Genomic DNA, 26,286 nt, shown 5'->3' with positions numbered 1-26,286 from the left:
GCAGCGCCGGGCCGGGAGCTGCGAGCCCAGCCGGGACCCCGCGCCGGAGCCGGAGCGCGGACACCGAGGCCGCGGCCCCGCCTCCTCCACGCCCTGCGCCCGCCGCCCGCGGGTCGGCGCCTACAGCTCGGAGCGGCGCAGGAGTCGGAGCTGGAGCCGCCGCCGGAAACCGGACGGAGCCGGGTCCGGGGGTGAAGCCCGATCCCGGCGGCGCCCGGAGCCGGTCCCGAGCCCCGCGCGGCTCATGGCGGGGCCGCGGGGCGCGCTGCTGGCCTGGTGCCGCCGCCAGTGCGAGGGCTACCGCGGCGTGGACATCCGCGACCTGAGCAGCTCCTTCCGGGACGGCCTGGCCTTCTGCGCCATCCTGCACCGGCACCGGCCGGACCTGCTGTGAGTGTCGGGGGTGGGGGAGAGGAGGGGGGAGGTCGGGCGAGCCGGGGCGCCGGGGGGCGCGGGCCAAAGCTGGGGACCCCCGCCCCCCTCAGTGACGCGGAGCCCGGGCTGTGGGAGGCGCCGCCCCCCGGAGACCGAGACGCCCACCCTGAGGACGGGCCCTCAACGACTCGCTTGGGTCACCGAGCGCCCGTCCCCCGGGGGACCCCTCCCCCACGAGGCCCCGCCCCTGCCCACTGGGACACTGAACCTGCCCCCCATACTGGTCCATGCACCGAGGGCCCTGGCCCCGCCCACAGGGCGCCGATTTCCGCCAAAGGGACACCTAGCGCTCCTTGGGGACCGTGGGCCTTTCCCGCACGACGGTGCTCTTAAACAGGCGCACTGAGCAGCCTCCTCCTCGCGAGGCATTGAGGCCCGTCCCTCTGTGTGCGTGTGGGGGGGGGTCCTCTTGCTGACTTCTCTGATTCCCCCATGTGGACTGGTCTCCAGGGCGCTAGCATGGTGCCTGACACAGAGGAGATCTTAGGTTAATAGTGGTTGGATGAATGGATAGACACCCCCTGCCAACCTCTCACCCCAGTTAGGATACGAACCTGCCCCCCAAATGTGTGCCCCACAGCCCTGCGGTCCTCAGTGGGCCACGGAGACTGAGTGAAGGGTCCCAAGGTCTGACTGACAGCCAGAGTGCCCCCCCCCCCCCCCCCGCCCCGCGTGTCTCCCTGTGTGAAATGGGCCCTTCTCGCCGCAGCTACCCAAACAAGTTCTCTTGGAAAATTTTATTCAGACCCCAGAGCAGTGGACTTGGGGCTTCTCTCTCAGCTCCCCCGCCGTGGGCTCTGGAACCTCTCACTCATTCACTCATTCATCCAACACAGACTGAAAATTAAGCGGGGGCCCACCATTCCTTGGGTGCCTGTCTCATTTGCAACTTGAGACTCAGAGACCTGGTCCTTGCCTCTCTTGCCAACAGTGCCCCCGACAGGGCTCCAAGCCTGGCTGGGTCTGCGGTCTTTGGGGGTCTATACTGTGTGCTAGCATGTCTGGGTGCTGGGGCGGGCTCTGTGTGGGGCCGTGGAGGAGAGGGTTTTGGAGGATGTGGCTGCAGAAGAGAAGGGGACAAGGTGGAGACATTCCCTGGGCTTCCACCTGCTGTGGGGCAGGTCACCGGCACGGGATGGGGATAGGACAGCCCCGGAGTGGGAGATGGAAGAATGGAGAAGGGTGCCCAGGTTGGACCCCTGCTTTGGAGCAGAGGGCTCAAGGGGTGTTCTGTTTCGCCTGGGGAAGCAGGCAGTGAGGCAGGAGGCTGGAGGCAGGGGACAGGGCCAGTGTTTGAAGGGACCCCCGTGTCCAGCTAAGGGGATCAGTGGGCCTGAGCTCACCAGGCTGTTTGGCTTCGTTCAGCTCCTTCGTGTTCTAGATGTGCGACCTGGGGTCAGTCACTGGGCCCCTGCAGACATCAGTTTCCTCATCTGGTCAGTGGGGTTAATAATAGGATCTAGGCCACAGAACTGTTGTGAGGGTTATATGAGGCAACGAGCATTCAATTAACCTGAGTTATTGTAAGTTGTGTGATTAGACAGTCGGGTGTGATGAGTGTATGTTAGCCCTTTCTTTATTCAGCAGTATTTACAGAGTGGCTGCTGTGTGCTGGGCCTGGCACGGTAATGGAGAGAGCAGGAGCCGGGTGCTGCTGGAGGAAAGGGTGGTCCCGCGGCTGGAGGGGGCCACCTGAGCCGAGCCCTGGGAGGGAGCACTGCTGGGGCCCATGGCTCAGGGCAGGGAGGACTGGGAGAGGCCGATGGCCCGGAGCTACTAGCCCATTGTACAGAAGACAGACTGAGGCCCAGCTGCCACAGGAGGCATAGGGAGGCTCTCTATGAGGGCGGGGACAGCGGCAAGAATCATCTGAAGAGGTTCAAGCTGTGGGAGCTGGGGCCTCACCTCTGCTGGAGGGGTGGGGTTTGCCAAGCTGGAGGGCCTGGTTCATTGTTTGCTGGCCCTCCCACCCCCAATCCAGGCCTGTTTAAGCTCCCTTGAGGGCAGCGACCATATGGGTTTCATTTTTGTGTACTTCATCTCCCCCAGGGCCAAACAGAACTTCCCCGGCTTTTGAAAACTCTCAGAAAATATCTGTGTTACCAAAGCCCAGATGTCCATTAGGGACAGGGATGGGGGAGGGGAAGAAGCTGCAGGAAAAACCAGTGTCTCTGGGGTTTTTGCAGTTTTCACACTGTTTCTGGAATTTATTCATTCAATCAACATTTGTTGAGCACTTACTAAGTACCAGGAATTACATAGGGTGTTGGGGGCACTGGCGAACAAAACGTGACACCCAGCCTTCCAGAACACTGCCGGGGAGACTGAAATTATCTGCTGAGACAAGTTGCCTTTGTCTCCTTTGGTCTCCAAACTAGCCTTTGTTGGGGCTGGGCTTGTGTCCCCTCATCTGTTCACAGTGTCACAGACCAGGAAGCTGAGGTTTAGAGACTAAATAACTTGCCTGTGGTCACACTCTTGGGCAGTGGCAAAGCGAGAGGGCTTAGGGTCCCAGCTTCGGGTGAGGTAGGGGCGGGGGTGGTGGTGGGGGTGTGTGTGGAGTGGGGAGGGAAGCAGCTTGGCCAGAGGTGGCAAAAGGGCTCATACTTAGTCAGCTCCTCTGTCCCGGTCCATCCAGCCTTGGGGCACCTCCCTCTAGGGTTCTCAGGCTACCCCCTTTCCTGCTTCTGCCCACCGTTCCTACCTGGACCATTCCTGGAGCAGTGTGGGGGCAGGAGGAGGGCAGCGAGGCCTGCCCTTCCCCAAGCCCAGACTCAACCAGCCCTCCCCACTAACCTGGCGGTGGGTGCTAGAGCTCCTCCCAACTGACATATGGGAAGATGAAGGCAGAGAAGACTGCCGGCCTGTCTAAGGGCGCACAGCCAGGCCTGGAAGAGCAGAGGCTGAGACCCTGACCTTGGACTCCATTCTGCCTGCTCAGGCCTCTGGGCCCTCCAACGATGTGGGAGGGTCAAGGCTTCAGTTTGCAGCCATAGAAGGGCAAGGCGTTGGCTGGGTGCACCCAGCAGGCTGCCAAGCCAGAAAGCTACCTTCAGGCACTTGAGCAGCCTGTAGCACTGGGGTGGGGGGAAGGGGGTAGGGGACTAGGGGTGAGGGTAGGGGATTAGGGGATGGGGGTGTTCGTGGTAAATAGAGCCAGGAGGGGAGTCAGCTATCTCTGGCTGGGGTTCCCTGCGGCAGGCTCTGCTGCCTCTCACCTGTCCCAGCTTAGACACTGGGAAACCCTTTACTGCTCCCCCAAGGAAAGTGGGCCCCAGGAGCAGCCGAGCTGGTTGGCCAGAGGGTTAGTGTCCGTAGCTCTAGAATATGTACAATTGCCAGTCGGTTTCAAACTTGTTCCTTCTGTTCTTAGCCCCATTAAACAACATTCGTCTCTGTGCTGGGTTGGGGATTGGGCAAATCGGTAACCCGGCTTCTCTGGGTTTCTGATATGCACTGGAAGAGCCAGAAATGCGGATTCTCAGGGCTAAGTGTCTTCCCCTGTCTGGGTCTCAGTGTTCCCATCTGTGAAATGGGGTCAGTACCTCCCAGGAGAGTTGCTATGAGAACAGACTCCTGGTAGGAGCTCAGCACGGCGCCCAGTGTGAGGTCAGCAATCCAGGGCCGTCCCTGTCATTACAAACCTTAGTCCTGGTCTCAGTCTTGTCTCTGCCGCTGACTCAGGACCTGGCTTTCTGGCTGCTGGAGAGAAGGGATCTTAAACTTGAAAGCTTGGACTTGAGTCCCGCCCCTTCAGAGTGATTTCGAGCCTCTGCGAGGATGCCTCAGGGGGCCCTGAGCTCATGCTCCTTCCTGCACCTGGCAGACCCGGCTTGTTACCTCAGTTTCCTCGTGGGCCGTCCACAGACCCCTCCCCCAAGCCTGCTGAGGGGCTGGGATGAGGTCAGCTCCTTTCCTCCCAGACTCCACACCCCTGCCCCAGTCACCTCCTCAGTGTTCCTCCCTCCCTTTACCTCTTGCAGAGATTTTGACTCGCTTTCCAAGGACAATGTCTTCGAGAATAACCGTTTGGTGAGTCCCCAGACAGAGGGAAGCCTTGGAGGCTGTGAGTGCGTGTTGGGCGGGGCGAGGGGGCAGGGGTGTTGCAGAGTAGGAGCTGAGGCCAGAAGCTGCTTTGCACTGGGGCCTTGGCTGCCCCTCTCCCCACCCCCCTCTTCCTTCTGGCTCCTTTGTGCCTGGAACATCAGCCCACCCCTTCCCCGGAGTCACCCTGTGGCGCCAGAGCTGAGGGAAGCCCCTAGACCTGGACCCTTCATCCCACTGCTGGAAGCTGGGCCTCTGCTAAGGGCCACTCACCCTAACCCTGCCTCCTCCTCTTCTCCCTGTTCTGACTGTTTTTGCACCCATTCCTGCACCTTCCCCACCCCTGCACCTGCTCCCCTTGCCCACCCCTGCCTCTACCCCCCCACCTTTCCCCACCCCCACTCCTACCCTTGCCTGCCCCCCACCCCTACACCTGCCCTCACCCCAGGCCTTTGAAGTGGCCGAGAAGGAGTTGGGGATCCCCGCTCTCCTGGACCCCAGTGACATGGTCTCCATGAGTGTCCCCGACTGCCTCAGCATCATGACCTACGTGTCCCAGTATTACCACCACTTCGCCAGCCCCGGCCAAGGTGAGAGGGGGCAGAGCTGTTCTGGGAGGCCGGCACTGGGGGTGGGGCTGGGAGGTGCCTGGCTGGGTTCTGAGCTCCTCAGCCCAGGAGGCAGCATGGCCTTTATTCACTGGATCATTCATTTAGTCCTCATAATACCTAGCGAGGAAGACAGCACTGTGCTGGGCCCCCGGGGGTGCAGCTGGGGCCTTCGCTGCGCTTGTGCCACCCACAGTCTTACTGGCACAAAGCCCAAAACCCATCACTGAAGGAAATACTTGTAGGGAGACAAAGCGGGCAAGTTCCCCTCTGGCGCCCACCCCCTCACTTCCTGTGTACAGACACTTCCCTGGGGCTTTTCCCCCAAAGCCAGCGAGTGGCCCTGTGGGGCTGTGGTGCAGCGGTCTTCCCCAGAAATGACCTTCAAGGTCTGAGAACTGAGAGGCTGGGGAGCGGGCGGAGGCATTGAGGGAGCCACAGGGCGCTTCTCTGCTCTGAGTCAGGTCACTGGGTGGCTCCTGAGCCTCCCGCCTGGGGCATCCTTCTGCAGGAATCTTTCTTGGGGATCTCCTTCTGCAGAGAAGAAATGGGTCCAGAGGGGAAGCAAGAAGGTCAAGGTCACGCCACAGGAAAGCTGAATGGTGGGGCCAGAATTCAGGTGTCCTGACACCTGTGCTGGGTCCCTGGGGGCCTTACCGCTACCCTGTCCCTTTTCGGTCCTCCCTCCTGCCTTGGCTCTCTACCTGTGGACAGTCTCCGCCTGTCTCTTTAAGAAAACGTGTTCTACAAAGTCATTTTTTTCTTATTAAGGGCAAAACATGCTTACTATAGAACATGTAGAACATAGCAAAGAGCATAAAAATTAAGATAATCTGTTACCTGCCCCCCCCCAGTGATACAGGTCAGTATTATAGTTGAACAAATAACATTATATGTGTGTGTGTGTTTTTTTTTTTAAGATTTTACTAATTTATTTGTCAGAGAGAGAGAGAGAACAAGCAGAGGAAGGAGCAGAGGGAGAGGAGGAAGCAGACTCCCCACTGAGCAGGGAGCTCCATGCAGGACTCGATCCCAGGACCCTGGGATCATAACCTGAGCTGAAAGCAGACACTTAACGGACTGAGCCACCTAGGCATCCCACATTATGAGTGTTTTTTTTTTTTTTTTTTAAAGATTTTATTTATTTCACACAGAGAGCACAAGTAGGCAGAGCAGCAGGCAGAGGGAGAGGGAGAAGCAGGCTCTTCACTGCGCAGGGAGCCCGATGTGGGGCTCAATCCCAGGACCTTGAGACCATGACCCAAGCCAAAGGCAGCCAATTAACTGACTGAGCCACCCAGGCACCCCACACATTATGTGTTCTAACAGAAAACAAAAATGAAAGTATTTCCCATCCGCTGATTCTTTGGTGAGAGGCAGTAAGGTGGAAATTAAGAGCATAGGCTGCTGTTGACTGTCTGGGTAACAGTGGGCCACCGTGGTCACCTGTCTGCCTCAGTTTCTCCTTTGTGATGCTTTGAAGAACAGTGCCCACCTCTTAGGGTTGATGTGAGGCATAAGCGAAGAGATGTGAACCTGTGTCTGGCCCTTACTTAGGACTCAGGGTTAACATTATTATGACTTCTTTATTTCATTGGTTAGAATGTAGCTTGCTTACCTAGAATCATGGTTCAGTCTTACCTTCAGGAGGGTTGCCTGTCTCCAAACCCTGATCTCTTCCAACCCACCCTTTTTGGAGGGCCTACCCTTCCGGGGGCCTGTGAGGTGGGAGGGTTGGGGAGGGGCCCCCACAGTACTGTTGATGGTGCCCGCTCTGTTCCTGGGTCCTTGTAGGGCACCCTGGGATGAGGGTGGCCCTGGTGGGCCCAGCTTCTCTAGCCGTGCCGGGGAGGAGGGGGCACCCCCTGGGCTTGCGGGGGTTCTTATTGATAAAGGTACAGTCTGTGCTTCTCATACAACTTGGCTTCTAAATACGAACCGTTTGTATTCTGCCTGCTGTTCCGCCAAAGGAAACAGCAGCAGTGCATTCCCACCCCGGAGGCAGAGCTGGCTGTTAGACTCCCCCAGATGGTCCTGTTCTGTGCTTTCTGGGCCACTAGAAGGATTTCAAGGGCAATTTAAACCAGACTTGAGTTTCCCTGGACTGGGTGGCTCTGAAGCCTGACCCTGGCTAAGACACAGCACTGTGCTGTGTTCGCTTGCGCCAGGCTCCATGGTGCCCGTGACCCTGGGCCCAGCAGCTGACCCTGCCCTTCAGGAGCCACAGCATGGTCTGGAACCAGAGTGAGTGAAGGATGCCCAGCGGCTGTGTGAAATCGGCCATCACAGGGGCAGGGCTACTGTTACCTGAATAAAGTCCAGCTTTTTGTTTTTGTTTTTGTTTTTGGGTAGGCTATGTGCCCAAGCTGGGGCCCAGCGTGGGGCCTGAACTCACAGCCCTGAGATCACAGCCTGAGCTGAGATCAAGAGTTGGGCGCTTACCACCCCCCAAGTCCAGCTTCTTAGTGGGGCCCCTGAGGGTCTCTCCCCACTTAACCTTGAGCCACTCATTGCCCCAGCTGTAGGCATACTGAATTTTTTGTGTTTTGAATATATCTCATTCCTTCTGCACTCAGCCTTTCTCCCTGGTGATCCTCTAACCCCACACTCTATTTTCTGCTCCACGTCTTCCACTCACAAACATTCTTTCCTACCCATCCTCTAATCTTCACATTTTGCCTCCTCTATGCAGCCTGCCCTGATTTACCCCAGGTGTTCTGGTGGCCTCCTGCCCTGTGGTGAACACAGGTCATAGGTGTTCATATGACAGGTCATATGACAGGTGACTCTGGTCATAATATTTGGATCACTCTTCCCTTTTCCCCTGCAGACCATCTGTGTCCGGTTCCCAGCTACATAACCCCGGCACCTGGTCCTTACTCATTTAACAAATATTTATTGAGCCTCTACCATGTGCCAGGAACTGTGCTAGGTGCTGGGGAGAGAGCCGAGAATAGGAGGGAGAGAGCGAGCGAGCACAGATGAAGAGGTAGTATAGTTTCAAGGGAGTCCAGTGAAGGAGACAAAACAATGGTGTAAAAAGCAGCGGGAAGGTGAAGTGGCTGTTCCAGGTGAGTGGTCACGGAGGACCTCTCTGAGGAGGTGACATTTGAGCTAAACCTTGAATGAGGAGAAGAAGGAGGCCATTTGAAGATCTGGGAAGGAATGTTCCAGGCCAGGGCTAGCAGGGGGCCCGTGTGCTTCAGGAGGGGATGAGGACAGAAGGATGGTGGGAGTGGTCCTTGATGACAAGGTCCTGAGCTTCCAAAATTTCTGGCTATGACTCATCACACACATTCCCATCAGAGGCCAAGTTCATGCACATGTGTGTCCCTGAAACAAGTTTCAGGAAACGATTCTTCCCCTTACAACATGTGACACGCAGGGGTGCCTGGTTGGCTCAGTAGGTAGAGCGTGCGACTCTTGGGGTCGTGAGTTCAAGCCCCACGTTGGGCGGAGGGCTTCCTTAAAAAAAAAAGACAACACAACCCCTTGTGATGCGTGAAGATATTTTCTCTTTCACCTTTTAAATGTGTTGCTTGTAACCACTAAATGGATTTCAGGGTCCACTAACTAGTTTGGTAAATGATATTTTAGACGACAGTAGGGAACTTGGATTTTATTCCTAAAATCATCGAACAGTAATATTGGGGTCTATGGCTTTCTGGATTTTCATTTTTTAGTTTTATCACTGGGGACACAGGAGGTGCTGCGTGAATATTTGCTGAAGTAATAAGGGAGCGAGTGGGGTCTCCGAGGGGGCTCGTGGGCTGGGGTGGCTGAGTTTCTTCTGCTGTGAGGGAGAGCAGCCACACCAGCCTGTTTTCCCGAACCTTCCGGCCAGCACCACGTGGTTTCTCGCTTTTCTTTCCCTCCCATCCCCTTACGCTGGTGGGAAGGAAGCTTCTGGTCCTGCCACATGCTGGGCACCTCCTTCCATGACTGTACTGTTGGCCTCAGCCTTTCCATCACTCCTGTGTGGCTGGACTCACGGCCCTACTTTATGGAGGTTCGGGGAGGTTAAGCAGCCTGCCCTTGGCACTTGGCTTGGAAGGGGAGGTGTCTTCTGCCCTGTGAGGAGGGGGGAGCCAGCTCTGGTCCTGGCTGTTGAATACTCTCCCCAAAAGCCATAGCTGTGGAGTTCAAGTGGTAGGCCGGCTGGGGGCCTTCTTGGCCCCGGGGGTCTCCACCTTTCTTAAGGTCTCTTTCCTGTTTCTTGGCAGCTGGTGTCTCATCACCTGGAAAGGCCCAGGTACCCTCCTCCCCGCCCTCCGAAGCACCTACTCCAGCAGAACCAGGAGACAGGGCTCAGGTAGGCAGGTGCCCAGGGGCTGCGGGGACAGGCTGTGTGGGTACCCTTGCAGTGTTCATTCTAGGTCCTTTCCCCTTGGCTTCGGAAGTAGAGCCTCAGTGGCAAGGGTGGCTGAGGGGACATGGGCCAGATTCCGGCCCCATTCTGTGGGCAGGGGGCTCCATTCTTTTCTCTGGGGCTTGGGGCGAGATCAAGAGCTTCCAGGCCTGGGAAGGGGGGCATTGGACAGTCTGTCGCATTGACTTTGTCACCCTGGCCTTGACTTGACTGGATTTACACATGGAGTGTAGCAAATATTCCCCTTGATTCCTGTGCACACAGAGCTTTCAGCTTCCCCGCATGATTCTGTTCTGTCCTCTCAACAACCCTGGGAGGTGGGCAGTAGGAGTCCTGAGAGAGAGATGAGAATCCCGAGGGTCATTTGTCCAAGGCCAGTGCCCCGCCCCAAGATGCTGAGAGGACAGACTCCAGCCCTTCATATCGGGGTAGCATGTCGCAGGGTGCAGAGGGCTTTTCCCACCTGCTCCCCCGCTTGTCCTTGCTGGAGGAGCTCCTGAGGGCCGGGGATCCTGGCCGGTGTGGGTGCCCAGTGACGTGGGGCTGACACAGGCAGGGGTCAGAGGAGTTCATCGGCAGGTGGGAACCTAAGGTCCAGAGATGTGAGCAGCTTGCTCTGGGTCGCAGAGCTTGGAAGTGGAAGACCTGGGATTTAAGCCCACCGCAGCTCTAGGAGGGGAGGCAGAGAAGGCAGACGAGGTGGGTGTAAAAGGAGGTCACCCGTCAGGGGCCGACGACCTACAGGGGTGGCAGAGGGGCAGGGAGGTTATACAGCCAGGAGCCGTCTCGGGCAGAGAGGGCCCCAGAAACTGGAAGTCAGGACTTTTGTTTCCATTCTGACTCAGTGACCTTGAGCAAGTCTTTCCCCTCTGCTCTGGGCTTCAGTTTCCTCATCCGCAAAGTGGCGACTGCGTCCCTTCCTCTGCTGCCCTGGGGCTCCTGGGGCTCCGATGACGTGCATTAGCACCGTGGAGCTCGTGTGCACTCGGGGGAGAGTGGGTGCTAGAGGGGGAGGGGGCTGTTCTAGAGCAGGGAGCTTGGTGAGCACAGCCCCACGCCCCTCTGCTCACCCCGTTCCCTGCAGGGCGAGGAGCTGTCATCGGGCAGCCTGTCTGAGCAAGGTGCCCAGCGGACCCCCAGCAGCACATGCGCCGCCTGCCAGCAGCATGTGCACCTGGTCCAGCGCTCTCTGGTCGAGGGCAAGCTCTACCACCGCCACTGCTTCCGGTGAGTGGCTGTGGGAGCAGGGTGGGGAGGATGGGGGGCGAGCCCCACCTAACACCCTATTACCAAGGAAGGGAGCTTCTGTGGACTCAGCATCACTGTCTGCCAGGCACACTACGGGGCCCTTCCTTCCAGAGCATCGTGCTTATCAACCCATTTTACTGATGAGCCAACTGAGGCTTAGTGAGGGGAGAAGCCTCGTCAGTCGTGGGATCAGAGGAGCTGAGCTCAGGGGTTCTACCTCCTGCCCCAAGCTCTCTGAGGCGAATGACCTCATGAGATTAAGGAGCTGCTTTAGAAGCCCTTGAAAATAGAAAGGATTTTTTTAAAAAAATTAAAATAACAGCTTGCTTTCCATGTGTGGCTCCCAGAAGAAGCCAGGTTTAAAGAAAATGGAATGAGAGACAGGGAAAAGACAAATAACTTAGAACATGTCTGAAAACCTTTTTTTTTTTTTTTTTAAAGATTTTTTATTTATTTATTTGACACAGAGAGATCACAAGTAGGCAGAGAGGCAGGCAGAGAGAGAGGAGGAAGCAGGCTCCCTGCTGAGCAGAGAGCCCGATGCGGGGCTTGATCCCAGGACCCTGGGATCACGACCTGAGCTGAAGGCAGAGGCTTTAACCCACTGAGCCACCCAGGCGCCCCTGAAAACATTTTTATAAGAGATTTTATTTCTTTGAGAGAGAGAGCGTGAGCAAGAGAGAGTGTGAGAGAGCAGGAGCAGGGGGGCGGTGACAGGGAGGAGATGCAGGTTCCTCACTGAGCGGGGAGCCTCGTGCAGGGATCCGGGATCATGACCTGAGCCGAAAGCAGACACTTAACTGACTAATGTGCCCCTGAAAACATTTTATGTGTTGCGAAAAAGCAATCAGAAAATAAATAGTTGGGGCGCCTGGGTGGCTTAGTCGTTAAGTGTCTGTCTTCGGCTCAGGTCATGATCCCAGGGTTGTGGGATCAAGCCCCGCATCGGGCTCCCTGCTCCTGGGGAAGCCTGCTTCTCCCTCTCTCTCTGCCGCCTCCCCTGTTTGTGTTCCCTCTCTCGCTGTGTCTCTCTCTGTCAAATAAATAAATAAAATCTTTAAAAAAGAAAAGAAAAGAAATAGTCAAGGGAAGCCAGCAACTGAGTTCCAACATGCATTAGATTGTGGGTTAGAGTGTGTCTGTGTGTCTGTCTGTGTCTCTGTGTGTGTGGGTGTCTGTGGGTGTCGGTGTGTGTCTATGGGTGTGGGTGTGAGTGCAGGGTGGCCAGGCCTGGAACCCCAGGGGCCTGACTGCAGACCTGAGGGGTCACAGCCCAAGCAGGGGCACCATTGTACTAACACACTGACATCTGGCCACGAGGACAACGTTTTAAGGACTTTTTCCAGGGACCCCCAGTAAAAAAATGCCTTGGACCCTGTGAGCAGTTGTGAATACAGACCGGAATAAGGCCCCGTGGAAACAGACACACAACAGGAATTAGAATTTCCTGGAAAAACAGCATATTCTTTCTTGTGCAAGACATTCTGTTTCATACAAAACAACACCAAAACACCTTGCTTGGTTGACAACCTGAGCTGCCGGTGGCCGACTGCCTCGGCACTGGCTCGTCCCCCCGCGCAGGGGCAAACCTTTGCTTCCTCTTGCAGCACAAACCAGAGGCTGTTTCACAATTTATGTTGCTTGATTTCATGTGATTTTATTGTTCTGTACTTCTGGCAGTTACATTTGCCTCCTCCTGTGGGAAGGCCCGGGTGCAGGATCTGGGCGGGCAGGTGGGAGGAGGGCGGGCCGGAACAGCCCTTGGGGAGGAGGAGCCAGTGTCCCGGGCGCCCGTTGAAGCCCCCTCCCCACCTTCTCCCTGGCAGGTGTCGGCAGTGCTCCAGCACCCTGCTCCCTGGGGCTTACAAAAGTGGGCCTGAGGAAGGCACCTTCGTGTGCACGGAGCACTGTGCCAGGCTGGGCCCCGGGGGGCGGTCAGGGGCCACGTCCGGGCCCCCTCTGCAGCCAAAGCAGCAGCAACTTGCAGAAGAGGTCAAGGATGTGGACGGAGGCGGTGTGGGTCGTAGTGCGCCCGCAGGGGCTGAGGCGGATGTCCCCAAGGCCAGCCCCGAGGCCCGGCCCCAGATCCCCACCAAGCCCCGGCTTCCAAGCAAAGCACAGGAGCTGCGCAGCAGCTCCCCAGCCGGCCGCCCCACGCCTGCCCCGAGGAAGGCCCCGGAGAGCCCAGCCCTGACGCCCCCCACACCCCGGCCCCGGTCCAGCCTGCAGCACGAGAACTTGGCAGAACAGGGTGGCAGCAGCGGCCTAGTAAATGGTGAGCACGGGTCTGAGGTGGGGGGGCACTTGCTGGGGTGCGTCTCGTGTTTAAATGTGTGTGTGGTTGGGAGTATCTGTGTGTCTGTGTTCTCTGAGCCTTGTTCAGTGCAAACACACACCGGGGAGGGGGTGCTGCTCTGAGCCCAGGCCCCAGCTGGGCCCTGGGGACAGATTCTGTTCAGGCCTGTTTGTGCCTTCAAGGCCCTGCCAGTCTTAGCGGGGAGACAAGCACAGACAGGGATGTCCATAGAATGTGGAAGTCTGTTAAGACAGGGGAAGCAGAGGCTACTGTGGGTTTCACGGAGGACACTCGGGGGGTCAGGGGAGGCTTTGAGCAGGAGGTGACACTGGGGCTGGGCTAAGTTCAGGCAGTGTTTCCTGTCCACGTTGGGGAAGTGTCCAAGGGACACTTGGGTTCCCTTTCTTGGCTGAAATGCCTATGGTGTGTCCGGGTATCCTGGCCTTGCGCACGTGACCATTACCTATCACCTTTCGTGCTTATCTAATCGCCCCAAGTGCTGAGAGGTACAAGGCGGCGGGGGAAGTTCGCCACGGCCACCTACAGTCCCGGCTCTGCCAGGAGGGCACGCTGCGGCTCGCTGGTGCCCACAGCTGCCCATGAAGAAGGCCTGTCTCACTCTCCTTTCCTATCTAGGAAGGTTGCATGAACCCCCCGTCCCCAAGCCGAGAGGGACACCCAAGCTGTCAGAAAGGTAGGCTGGCTCGGAGAGGATTTCCTGTGATGGAGGCCCTCGTGCTGGGCATGGGGGTGCCGCTGGCGTCTGGCGGGTGGGCAAGTCTTCCGTGGGCACCTGACTCACCAGCACACCATCCCAAGGTCGTGCAAAGCTCATTCTGGGTGGGTGACAGCAGGGCTGAGTGCTGTGCCCACATCTCCTTCCCCGAGGCTCCCCTGGGGTCCCCTACTCCTGTGGGGAGTAGTCCTGGTAGAGACAGGGCCCCTGGAGCCCCTTGACCTCTCCCTGCCCCCGCTGCTCTGTGACACGGGACACCTAGGCCTCCCTCATGGAGCTGTTGTGAGAACTGGCAGCTGAGTCAATAAAGACCCCGAAAAGCTCCGTCCGCTGTGTGCCTGGCCCAGGCCCTCCAGCCTGGGACCCTGCGTCCTGTGCGTGGACAGCTGTTTCCAGCTGTTCTGGAGCTATTCTTCCCCTGTGTGGTCTCTGAGGGGGAGAGTGGGCCCCAGCTGTGGCACTAGTTAATGCTCCATCAGCACTAACCCTTGTGAAGATTCCTGTCCCAGTGAATGGCTATGGTGAGGGGACAGGTGACTTTCTCAGCCTTACACAGAGAGCCCCTGTGCCTCCTTTCCTGGGCCGGGCTGATGGAGGCTGAGGGTTCACTCTCTCTGGGCCTTATGGGGCCCCGCTGGGTTGTGACCGTAACAGTCCACTTTAGCCTTGAGCCCAGACTGACCCCTCTGGACTCGGGGAAACGCGGGCAGTTTCTCATCCACTTTCTTTGAAATGGACTTAAAACTATCCAGGGACAGGAGGAGGCTGCCTGCCTCCCCCCCGCCCACCGCCAATGGTGTCTGCCTCTTCCCACCTCCCTCCAGGACACCAGCCCCCAGAAAAGACCCCCCATGGATCACACTGGTGCAGGCAGAGCCCAGGAAGAAGCCAGCCCCCCTCCCCCCGAGCAGCAGCCCTGGACCTCCGAGCCGGGAAGGCAGGCGGGTGGTGAATGGCGGCACGGAGGAGAGCCAGGGCCAGGAGGAGCAGAGCCAGGTGTCAGCGGGCCCAGAGCCCAAGCCCTACAACCCCTTTGAGGAGGAGGAGGAGGAGGAGGAGTCCCCAGCGGCACCCAGTCCGGCCGCGGGCCCTGCCCTGGCCCACTCGGCGGAGGTCACCCCCAAGTCCCTGCATCCCTGGTACGGCATCACCCCCACCAGCAGCCCCAAGACGAAGAAGCGCCCCGCGCCCCGTGCACCCAGCGCATCCCCGCTCGGTGAGTGCCATCTCCTGGAGCTTTCCTGATGAAGCTCTGGGCTGGGGAGGCCGGGGTCAGCCCTGGGCTGGGGACGGCTGTGTGGTGGTGGTGGTGGGGTCCTGCCAGGTCAGGTGCCATGTGGGTCCTTTCAGCTAATTCGAGAGCACACCTGCGGGCTGGGTAGCATGCACCTGTCTCGTGGGTGAAGAAGCAGGCCCAGAGAGGGCAGGGGATTTGCCCAAGGCCACGGAGTGCTGGAGTGGTGGAGGCAGGATTCGACAGGACAGGAAGGAGGCCGGGGGCTCCACACTCTGCACTCCCAGCCCTCCGTAGCCCTCCTCACAGTGAGGTGTCGTGAGGATCCAGTGTGTGTCCCACTGCTGAGGGACTCAGCACTGCCGCGGTTTGCTTCAGGCCTGACTAGTCACTACCCCTGGGCACCATGGGCCATGACCTGCCTGTGTGTGACCTTGAGCAGGTCCTTTCCTCTCTTGACCTTCAGCGTCCCCATCTGGAGGACGGCGGTGGCGGGTCAGCCTCAGGGCGCTGTGCCTCCCTCCACCTAGCATGCCCTCTTATCCAGGCTCTGTGTGCTTCTTTTTTTTTTTTTTTTTTTTAAAGATTTATTTATCTGGGTGCCTGGATGGCTGAGTGGGTTAAGCAACTGTCTTTGGTTCAGGTCACGGTCCCAGAGTCCTGGGATTGAGTCCCGCATCAGGCTCCCAGCTCCACGGGGAGTCTGCTTCTCCCTCTGACCTTCTCCCCTCTCATGCTCTCTCTCACTTTCTCACTCTCAAGTAAATAAAGAAAATCTTTTAAAAAAAAAATTATTTATCTATTTGAGAGAGAGAGACAGGGAAAGAAAGAAAGAGAGAGAGAGGTGGGGGGAGGGGCAGAGAGAGAAGCAGCCTCCCTCCTGAGCATGGAGCCGGATGCGGAGCTCGATCCCACCAGCCTGAGATCAGGACCTGAGCCGAAATCAAGAGTCAGACGCTCACTGATTGAGCCACCCAGGCGCCCCTCGTTGTAGGTTTTGTCTGTCACCATCCTGGGGGCTTCTTAGGCCTTAGGGCTGGTCACCTTCCATCATGGCTGGTGTACAGCTGCCTCCAGGACCTCAGCAGGAGCCCCTTGGACAGGGGGTCTGAGAGCGCATGAGAGATGCCTGGAAGCAGGTGCTCAGGTGGCCCCTGCTGGAACCCCCGTCTTGTAGCTACGGCGGGTGGGCAGCAGCGGGACGCCGAGTAACGAGTCCCACAGGGCTGTGTCTGCCCCAGCCCTTCCCGGCCAGCCGAGTGCCTGCCCTCTGAGCCTGCTGCCTCATCTAGAAAACACAGACGGCAAGGCTTCGAAGCATGGTGTCTCCGTCACCCACAGGATCAAAGCGGCATAGGGCGGCGCCCGGCCAGGCCCGGCGGCTGCTTCGAGGCCTTCCAGTTCCTCCCCTGTCCCACCAGGCCGAGGCCCAGGACGGGCCAGCCCGGACTCTGTGTGTCCTCCCCTCCCCTGCAGCCTCGCCTCCTCCACTGGGTTTGGCATTGGATCAGATCAGACACGGGAGGGGAAGTGGAGGCAGGGAGGGAACCCAGGACTACAGACGTGCCCCGAGGTGGCGCCCCGGGTCTCAAAGTGTGGGGGCCGAAGGCTGATGATTTGGCGGCTGCGGACCTTGGTCCCATCATGCCCTCGCTGTTCTCTGGGCCTCAGCCTGTGGGCACATGGAAACTCCCTGCGGAGAGGGGAGGGCGGTAGGTGAGGCTGTGCCTCCTTGCGGGGCGCTCACATGCTTACTTGTTCGTTCAGCTTTGCACACCGCCCGCCTGTCACACTCAGAGCCGCCTTCCGCGACCCCGTCGCCGGCCCTCAGCGTGGAGAGCCTGTCCTCCGAGAGCTCCAGCCAGACCCCCTCTGGGGAGCTTCTGGAGCCACCAGCTGTGCCCAAGAGCTCCTCAGAGCCTGCAGTCCATGCCCCCGGCACCCCTGGGACCTCTGCCAGCCTCTCCACCCACTCCTCCCTGTCCTCCTCTGGGGAACTGGTGCAGCCCAGCGCAGACCAGATACCTCAGGCTGGCCCTGGCCTTGCCCCCAGCACGAGGGGCAGCCCGGGTCCCCAGCCCGCCAAGCCCTGCAGTGGCGCGGCCCCCACCCCTCTCTTGCTGGTTGGAGACAAGAGCCCCGTGCCTTCCCCGGGAACCTCGTCCCCGCAGCTCCAAGTAAAGGTGAGTCCTCCTTCCCCTTGCTAAGAGCCGCTGGCCTGTCTGGTCTCAGGGCAGGAATGTCCAGGGTTTTCCGTCTTTGCTGGCGTCTGACTTGGCTGTGTCTTCCTGCCCATTTGTGGCTCCACTCACTGAGGCACGCATTCATCCGTCCGTCCTCCCTCCCATCGAGTCACCCGTCCACCTGCTTAACCCTTTATATAGTGATGGTCACCTGTTTACTTGCCCATCCCACATACGTGCCCGTCGGGGATCCAGTCCCCCAGCCACCATCCAACTCCACATCCTTCTGTCCACCTCTCTGTTCACGAGGCTTGTTTATGCCAGAGGGCCCCCCCACCCAGGCCTCCTGGCACTCCATCTCCTCTCGGGGGCAGAGGGGACTGGGGTACCCATCTCAAGGAGCTTGTTCTCCAGGTGACCTTTGTGGCTCTTCGTGTCATTGCTTCTCAGTCCCGTGCCAGGAACCGGGGGTCGTCAGGGGTCAGGACACTCCTCTGGGCATCTGGTTCCCAAGGGCCTCTCTTGTAGCCACAGTCCTTTTGGGCCACCTGGTACTGATTGTCCGCATCTGTGCACGCTCTGCAGCCCCTGAGGGCCCAGGGCTCGTGCGGCCCAGCTCAGGTGGGGTGGCTGTAGTCTCGGGCTGATGGACCTGACAGGGGATCAGTCTGGGGAGCAGGCTGAGCTATGGGTCTAGCTCCTACCTTTCAGACATCTCCCTTGCCCCGGCCTGGCCTGCACCCTCCTGTCCAGCTCTGCCACCTGCCTGCTGTGTGACCTTGAGAAGGTCCTGCCCCTTCTGGGGGCCTCAGTCTGCTCTGAGGGGGCCCAGGGTTCCCTGGTGGTGGCAGGTTGGGCAAGAGATCAACTTTGGACACCCTCCCCTCTACCGTCAGGCAGTGCCTTTTAAACATCATTTTTCTGTCCTTGGGTGTGTGCCCTGGGTGGCTTGACAGAGTCTGTGGTGAAAGGCTGAGAACCCTTGGGGACCTTGGGTGCCTCGGGCTGTTTAACACCCTGCTGGGTCCCCTATGGGTGCGGCCCTATGGGAACCAGCCTCTGTCTCCCTGCCCTGCCTGGACTCAGGCCCTCGTACTTACGCTTCAGAAACCCCAGGGCAGCCACTGCCAGCCTGAAGGATTCTTTCCATGGGCTGGTGCGGTGTAGGTGAGCAGGGCTCCGCCAGCCTCCCTCACCTGCTTAGGAGAAGGTTGAGTGAACACTCCTGGGAGCACTGCTGGCCTTGAGTGAGACCTTTCCTTGGGGCCCATCACCACATCTCTGTGTTGGACGAGCTGGAAAATGCCGTTGGAGGACATTTTGCCCGCATGGCGGCGAGGCCCAGTCCCAGGGCTGGGGCTATCTGGCTGTGCTTGCCTCAGAGGGGGCGGGGTCTCTGTGGAAAGCTGGACTGAAGCAGGGCTGGGGGGGTGGGGCTTGCAGTGGGGGGGAAACAGACGGGAGGGGTGTTTCCTGGACAGGAAGGAAGGAAGCTACTCTTTTCCTCCATCTCCTGGCCAGATGGAAGGTGGGATCCCGCTTTCATACTTCCTGGCAGGGTGACCCAGGCCAGGAGCTTCCTTTCTCTCCCTGAGCCTGAGAGTCCCTGCTTGAGAGCGGGGGTTGTGAGGCCTGAGTGAGCGAGCATAACTGTCTGGCCCTAAACTCCACGTCCTGACCACTGCCTCTGGTACTAGATGGCTGTCCTGGCCCTAGCTTGGGCTCTTAGGAAGTGCATGACCTTGAACCAATTAATTAACCTCTCTGGCCTTGAGTATACTCAGCTATAAAACGGGCATTACAGTACCCATTTTGCAGAGAGCTTGGGAGAACAAGAATGTCTAAAGGGACCCAGTGTAGGACGGGAGGTGGGAGGTCCTTGGAAATGAGATGTTTGTCGAATGCCCCAGTGGACCAGAGACGGAGTGCTGGGAGGGTCTCTCTCTCTCTCTCTCTCTCTGCCTGGGCTGCCTCCTCCCAGGCTCCAGGCCCCAGTCCCATTTAGTCAGGCTGCCCGGGCGGGGGTGGGGGTGTCTCATTGCCCCCTCACCAGACTTATCCTTTGCCATTCTCCTTGCCTTTAGTCTTCTTGCAAGGAGAACCCTTTTAACCGGAAGGCATCACCCACAGCATCCCCAACCACAAAGAAGACCACCAGGGGATCCAAGCCGGCCAGGCCGCCGGCTCCAGGACATGGTTTCCCGCTCATCAAGCGTAAGGTACTGGCCGGCAGTCCACAGGCGCTCCGCTGCCTCAGGTGTAGGGAGGGTTTAACTTGCAGCCAGCGGATTTTGAGCAGACTGACATTTCACTTGTTACTAATAATAGTTCAAGCATCAAAGCACTCACATGATACACTTTGAGTTAAACAGATTAGAGTGTTCTCCAGTGATATCCTTTCTGGAATGGCAGAGGAGGGGGAGGGGATGCCACAGGAGGCAGGAGGTTGATCCTCCCTCTGGGTGTGCCTTTCCTGGCTGGGGCCAGGGGCCTGGAGGGGTAGGGGCGCTCTCTACAGTGGCCCTTCCCCGCACCGGGGTCCTGCACCTGGCCGGGCTCGGGTGTGGGACTGCTCGGGCCGGGCTCAGTGCTGGCCTGAAGAATGGCAAAACTCCTGGCAGCGGGCAGGTGGGAGGGATGGGCCGTTCTTCCGGTGACCGGGGCGTTGTCGGGCAGGTCCAGGCCGACCAGTACATCCCCGAGGAGGACATCCACGGAGAGATGGACACGATCGAGCGCCAGCTGGATGCCCTGGAACACCGTGGAGTCCTACTGGAGGAGAAGCTGCGGGGCGGAGTGAACGGTGTGGTGTGGGGAGCTGCTGGGAGGGCCTGGTGGGGGGGCGAGGCTTGGGGGGGCGGGACCTTCCCTCCACCGGGGGCTCCTTTGAGGGCTGCAAGTCCTGCCAGCCCTGGCCTCAGTGGGCTTCTGGCTTCCAGAGGGCCGCGAGGATGACATGCTGGTGGACTGGTTCAAGCTCATCCACGAGAAGCATCTGCTGGTGCGGCGGGAGTCCGAGCTCATCTATGTGTGAGTGCAGACCCCTCGGCCGTCTGCTCCCCCGGAATCCGTGGACTTCAGCATGGATATCTTTCCTGCCTTCCCTCCTCTGACCGCCTGGGGCAGGGAAGCCGTGCGAGGGGCGGGGCTTCCTCTGAGGGGCGGGGCTAACACCTGGCTGTACCCACCCTCCAGTTTCAAGCAGCAGAACCTGGAGCAGCGCCAGGCGGACGTAGAGTATGAGCTCCGGTGCCTCCTTAACAAGCCAGGTGAGCGTAGCGCCACGCGCTCCTCTGGCACCTGCCAGGGGCTGTGACATTGACTAGTGGGCCCAGTTCTTACCCTCGCGGCTGGGGAGGAGACAGAACCCCAATGGGGACGCATAGGCCAGCTCTGGGAACAGGGCCCCGCCGCGGGGAGAGGTCCAGAAGGTGCTGTCTGGGTCATAGCAGGTGATAAATAGGCTTGAATGATGGCAGGAGCAGAAACAGCGTGGCCAGTGTGGGGGTGTGGTCTCCTGTGGCATCAGGGATGACAGGCTTGCAGAGAGTGCCAGGCCCAGGACCAGACTGACATGTTTTGGCTTCTCCCTCTCTTGGAACTTGGGGGTAGATGGGTCCCCAGTGGGGAGAGCCTTCAGGCTCCAGGGCCCCAGGCTGCCCCAAATGAGTCAGTGACAACAGAGGCACCTCGGGGTTCATGGCTATGAGGCCAGAGCGTGGTCAGACTTTAGCAGTGGTGGGAGAGAAGGTGGAAGGATCCAATGTACAGTGTGGCTCAGAAGGACTCTGGGGGTGCAGGGTGGGATGGGCTCAGAATGGTGGAGCTGCGGCTGGAGGGGTTGGGTGTGGAGTCGTATCATCCCGTGTTTTGCGGGGTTCCGCCACAAATGTGTTGGAGGCAGAGGACAGGGTGGGGTTGGGGTAAGGGGGAGCTAGGCAGGTTTCTTAGCCTCACTGAGCCTTAGTGGATTTAGGTGTAAGACAGGGCGAAAGTACCCACCCTGTAGGGAATTCCTGGAACAGGAGATAGAGGATGTGGCAACACCTGGTGCCCCCGAAGGGGCTGGTGGTTGATGGTTATTACGTGACTGAGGTGGGGTCTGTGGCCCTGATGTGTAGTTGAGCCACAGCTGGGGTCTGTGGCCCTGATGTGTAGTTGAGCCACAGCTGGGCAGAGAGACCACAGGAGCCAGGCTTTTGACTACTTCCTCTGCCTGGACAGTGGGTCTCACTGTATCCATTTCACAGATGAGGAAATGGAGAACCAGAGGTTGAGTCTTGCCCATTGGTGGTGGCACTGGGCTTCTCATCCCTGCCTCTGACTTGGCCTGTCCCAGCTCACACCCCCCCTCCTGCCTGCTGGGACAGTGGCCCTGTCTCTTCACTGACTAGAGAACTTGGGAGGCAGGATAAGACCCAGAGGCAGAAGTGTCTCTGGAAGCCATTCCACTGTCCCCTGTGAGTCATTCCTACATCTGGAGGCTGGGCACGGCCCCCATGCAGAGAGCGCCACAGCGACGCCATGTGGCTGGAGTTGGTGCAGTCCCCTGTACCCCAGGCCAGCCTGGCCCTGGGTTTATTGTGTGGCTTCTCCAGCCTCCTCTGTGATGGCTGCATGTCCTGGGCTTGTCATCCTGTCCCTGAAGTTGCTTTTGCATGGTGAGGCTGGTTTATAAGGCCCCAGGTCGGTTAGGGACCCATAAGATACCATAAGGGCTGTAGCTTGGGGCTGTCAGGCTACCCAGGATTAAAGGCTGGCTCCACCGTTGCTGTGTGACACTGGCTAAGGCCCTAACTTCCCTGAGCCTCAGTTTCCCCATATAGTATAGGGATAGGACCTCCCCAGGCCCCATATTTGGGAAGTAGCCGAAGGATGTGAATTGGGATGATGACTCCCATGCTGTCCCCAGAACTGTGCTGGGCCACCTGCTCCCGAGCTCTGGCAAGGTGAGGTGTAAGGACATTGGAACAGGACTGGGGGGGCTCAAGATAGGGAGGCCTGTGGTGGCAGATGGCGTGGAGGGAAGGCTGGGTGTGGACACCCTTCCCCTGGGAGCCTGTGGGCTGGGTGCAAGGGAAACGAGGGTGCACGTGGGCCCTTGGATGGTCCCGTGGGGTGGCTAGGGGTCCCGAGAGGAGGCTGGTGGGGCAGCAGGTATAGGATACGTCAGGGACACCCCCTTGCTGGGCTCACCACCCCCAGGGTCCTGTCTCCTCTAATATGCCTTCCTGTATGGCATTTTATTAAGGTTCCAATATACCTTGGGTTACCTTGTTTCTACTGTGTAAAGCCCCCTGGGGTCCCCTATTATCTCCCAAGCTCTGCCCCGTCTGGCCAGCCCACCCTTGGAGGCTCTCAGCAGGCCTGGCCTGAATCCTGCCTCCTCCAAGAAGCCACCTGGTGAACATTCATTGAATCAATGAATGAATGAGCAGAAGCAGGAGCCTCTTTGGCCACAGCTGGTCTCCGTTCGCAGAACATGTGTCGTGCTCGCCCTCCTGGAGCCCCCTTGAAGAGTTTTTCAGTAGGCAGCCTAGTATCCTCGGTCTCTTAACCTTCATTTCGCCCCAAAACTTGTCACCACCCCCCAGGTGGTCCCTTCCTTCGTGTCCTCGCAGGACTCAGCATGAGCTGGTCTACAGCCACCTAAGCAGTCAGGTGTTGGTCCCTGGCTTCCTGGGAAGGCAGGAGGGTTTCCCCCTCGCTCAGTTCCCCAACTTTTCTCCTCGGGCAGAAAAGGACTGGACGGACGAGGACCGGGGCCGAGAGAAGGTGCTGATGCAGGAGCTCATGGCTCTCATCGAGCAGCGCAATGCCATCGTCAACTGCCTGGACGAGGACCGGCAGAGGTGAGGGAGGGGGTGGGGCTCCCCCACTCTGGGGAGTCGGGGGGTCCTTGCAGGAGGGGCTCAGCGATCCCAGCACACCCTCCCTTAACTTGGGGGAAGGACTCGGGCTGGAAGGGACTGAGAGAATATCCGGTCCTTTCTCCTCGGGGACACCGGGCTTCCCTTTCTCATTTCAGGGAGGAGGAGGAAGATAAGATGTTGGAAGCCATGATCAGGAGGAAAGGTGAGGCCCCTCCTGGCTCTCTGGTCCACCCGAATCTTGGGAGGGCAGCCAGGGCAGAGGGTCAGAGCCGGAGCTCCAGGGATGGTATGTGCAGGCTCTTGGCCTCTTTCTTGAAGAGAGGGCCATGTGTGGCGAGGCAGGCCAGCCTAGAGCCAGGAGTGCTGTGGCCTGGGCTGAGAGAGTGGGCTAGAGGGAGGGCTCGGTGGGCGAGGAACCTTGTGCCAGGGCGGTTGCCTGAAGCCAGGAGTTCCTCCTTGACATCTGCATCTGATCTTGGAGAAGTTTGTGGGCTAGGGGCACCTGGGTGGCTGAGTCAGTGAAACCTCTGACTCTTGGTTTCAGCTCTGGTTATGATCTCATGGTGGTGGGTCGAGCCCTGTGTCTGGCTCTGTGCTTAGCGGGGAGTCTACTTGGGGATTCTCTCCCTCTGCCCCGCCCCCACTCTGGGTGCTTGTGCATGCTCGTTCTCTCGCTCTCAAATAAATAAATCTTTAAAAAAAAAAATTTGTGCGCCCAAATAGCCGTGCCTACTGGAGACGGTGCCCAGAATAGCTAAAAGAGCACTGGCCTGGGAGTCAGGAGACCTGCTCTCATCTTGGTCCCACCAGGGACTCATGTTGTGGCCATGTGGTTTGGTCTGGACTCTAGTCAGTCTGCTCAGGCCCCTCGTCTGCCGCAGGGGGGTGCCGAGTGACTAGGGATGGCGCATGGAAGGCTCCTCACTCCGGGCCTGGCCCCCGCAGAGAACTCAGCTGGCCTTAAGTCCATTCCAAAGGCCCACAGTTGCCCATAGCTACCTCGTGAAAAGTAGGGGTGAGGCTGATATTTTTGGGGTTCCTTCCAGCTCTGTCAGTGTCCATGTTGTGGCACCCAGAGCTGTGAACAGTGGCTTAGGGAAGTGGGGCCTTTTCACAATAAACCTGTACTGTGTTTCCAAGCTCCAGATGGCTTTCATGGTTGTTTATTTCTGGATCCTTGCCAAAACACTGGGACAGAGGCACAGTTCCCATCCTGCAGGTTCACAAAGCTGAGGTGACATGTCCAAGACCCCAGACGAGATGGAGGAACGGAGCTGGGCCTTCGTCACTGCTCCTGGCCCACCCCGATGTACTCCCCTTCCCACATGCTGAGTGCGCCCCTTTCTCTTCTGCAGAGTTCCAGAAGGAGGCTGAACCCGAGGGCAAGAAGAAGGGGAAGTTCAAGACCATGAAGGTGCTGAAGCTGCTAGGAAACAAGCGGGATACCAAGAGCAAGTCCCTGGGGGACAAGAGCTAACAGCGAGGGCAGCCAGCTGGGACTTTCCCCTTCTCCTGGCGCACACAGGAGGAGCTGTGCTCCGCTGCAGGGGGCACCCTGCTGCCCATCAGGATCAGTCCTGGGGAAAGATGGCTCCCGGGGAGGGGGGCCTCTGGGTGACAGCCTCTCCCTCCTCAGGGTCCTCTGGCTGCTTTGGGCCAAAGAATTTTCTTCCCTTTTCTCGGGGCTGCAGGCAGCTGTGGGTCAGCCCTGCTCGGTCTGGTTCTGATGATTCCAGATGCTGGGATGGACCCAAGGAGCAAGGAGGGAGGAGCAGGGACGTAGCACCCCTGCCTTGCATCCTACCCACCACCACCTGCCAGGATGGGCAGCCCCTGGGTCCCTCTTCCCCTCTGTACCATGTCCAGATGGGATTCTTAGCAGTCAGAGTTCTGACCCGAAGGTCCTTCTACCCATGTGGTCGGCCCGTGGTGGACCTCTGGCCCAGGTCTCCTGCCTTCAGGGCCCTGCTGCTCTTGGCAGGCCAGCAAGCCTGGCTTGGCCGCACCGGCTTCTTCCCACCCCAGCCCTGGCTCCGAGTCCCTATTTTCCTTTCCAGTGCAGGTGGCCCCGAATCTGTTTCTCCTCACTCAGGAGCTCTATTTATGAAGTCTAATTAAGTTCGAGCTTGTTACTCTGTCCTCAGACACGAATGGGCCTGATGGACAAATTCTTCCCTCTGTCCCTCAGACCTCTAGCAGGTGCTTCTCTCATCTCCCCTCGGTCCATGGGAAACCTCGCCTCCCAGGAATTGGAGCTGGGTGGGTGCCCTGGAGCTGAGTCCCCAGAGAGGGCCTCTGGGTGACAGGCCCCAGTGGCAGTTCTGGTCCCCAAGCATTAGCGGAGGGAGCTGTGTGCTTCACGGAACACACGGTAGTCTGACTCCTCCTTCAGACTTGCCCGGCTGCCCTGGGCTGATCTTGGGTGTCTTCCTGGGTGCGGTCATCACCTTTCTGTCTCCTCACACCTGACTGTTGTCCGTTCTCTCCCGACTTGTTCCCCCAAAGGACTGATGGCCACTCACCGCACTGTGATGGCCATGGGAGAGGAGGAGCCGATGGGGACAACGGGCTTGTGTCCAGCAGCCCTCAGTCAAAGCACTGTTGCTATAAGCTATCTCTGGGGCTCTCTGGGGCACTCTAGGGCCCCCTCCCTCAGCACACCTCTGGGGAAAGTACGGACTGTATTAACTCCTGAGGATTTTCCTCACCAACAATAAATGGAGACAACCTCAGTTGCCAGTGCCCCCGAGCCTTGGGCACTTTGCCCTTAGCTGGCTCTGCCTTCTTCCCTGCCTCCGCCATGTCCCGTGGTCAGGCATCTCTGGTCACCTAAGAGGGGCAAGTGGGGTATCCACAGCCGGGGACCTTGGCCCCCAGGGCCTGGTGGTGGGCAGGACTCTTCCCCTGCCGGGAGTGGTGGTTCCTGTGCCTGCACAGCCCCTGGGGTCTCCTTCCAAACATGCCTGTTGATCAGAAGCTGATCACCAACTCCAAAGACTTTTAGGGGCCTGGTGGGTCACATACCTGACGAGGCTGTGTGTAACCCAAGGGGTGGCTCTGTCAGGCTGTCTTGGTGGCTGAGACTCAGGTAGTGGGGACTGAGGTGAACGAGGTTGTTTGTCCCAGCTCTTAAGGGGCAAGTTCTTCCTTCCTTAAGTCAACCGTAGCCTGTGGGAATGTGGGCCCAGTGTGGCCAGACCTTTCCATTTTTCAAAAGAAGCTGGAAATCCAGATTGTGTGTGTGTGTGATTTGTAAATAT

At 58.7% G+C, this 26,286-nt stretch overlaps 1 protein-coding gene across 1 annotated transcript; it reads left to right on the top strand.

Moving 5' to 3' along the window:
• On the top strand, positions 1–26,257 carry MICALL1 (MICAL like 1). The gene is made up of 16 exons (XM_059402032.1): positions 1–390; positions 4,419–4,467; positions 4,928–5,069; positions 9,311–9,399; positions 10,541–10,683; positions 12,531–12,979; positions 13,637–13,694; positions 14,561–14,952; positions 16,738–17,153; positions 19,238–19,372; positions 19,830–19,956; positions 20,093–20,183; positions 20,349–20,422; positions 22,891–23,005; positions 23,182–23,228; positions 24,382–26,257. The coding sequence occupies exons 1-16, from the start codon at positions 245–247 to the stop codon at positions 24,501–24,503; spliced, it is 2,595 nt and encodes an 864-aa protein (XP_059258015.1). The 5' UTR covers positions 1–244; the 3' UTR covers positions 24,504–26,257.
• The last annotated feature ends 29 nt before the right edge of the window (positions 26,258–26,286 follow it).

The sequence above is a fragment of the Mustela nigripes genome, chromosome 6 (genome assembly GCF_022355385.1).
Source record: "Mustela nigripes isolate SB6536 chromosome 6, MUSNIG.SB6536, whole genome shotgun sequence".
NCBI lineage: Eukaryota > Metazoa > Chordata > Mammalia > Carnivora > Mustelidae > Mustela > Mustela nigripes.
The sequence above is the reverse complement of the archived record's forward strand: the minus strand, read 5'-3'. Positions and strand labels throughout refer to the sequence as shown.

Bases quoted from the DNA above. Each gene is read 5' to 3' on its own strand.
- MICALL1 (XM_059402032.1), top strand. From the start codon at position 245: ATGGCGGGGCCGCGGGGCGCGCTGCTGGCCTGGTGCCGCCGCCAGTGC. The intron at 10,684-12,530 runs GTGAGTGGCTGT...TCTCCCTGGCAG, and splicing joins TACCACCGCCACTGCTTCCG to GTGTCGGCAGTGCTCCAGCA. The intron at 20,423-22,890 runs GTGAGCGTAGCG...CTCCTCGGGCAG, and splicing joins GTGCCTCCTTAACAAGCCAG to AAAAGGACTGGACGGACGAG.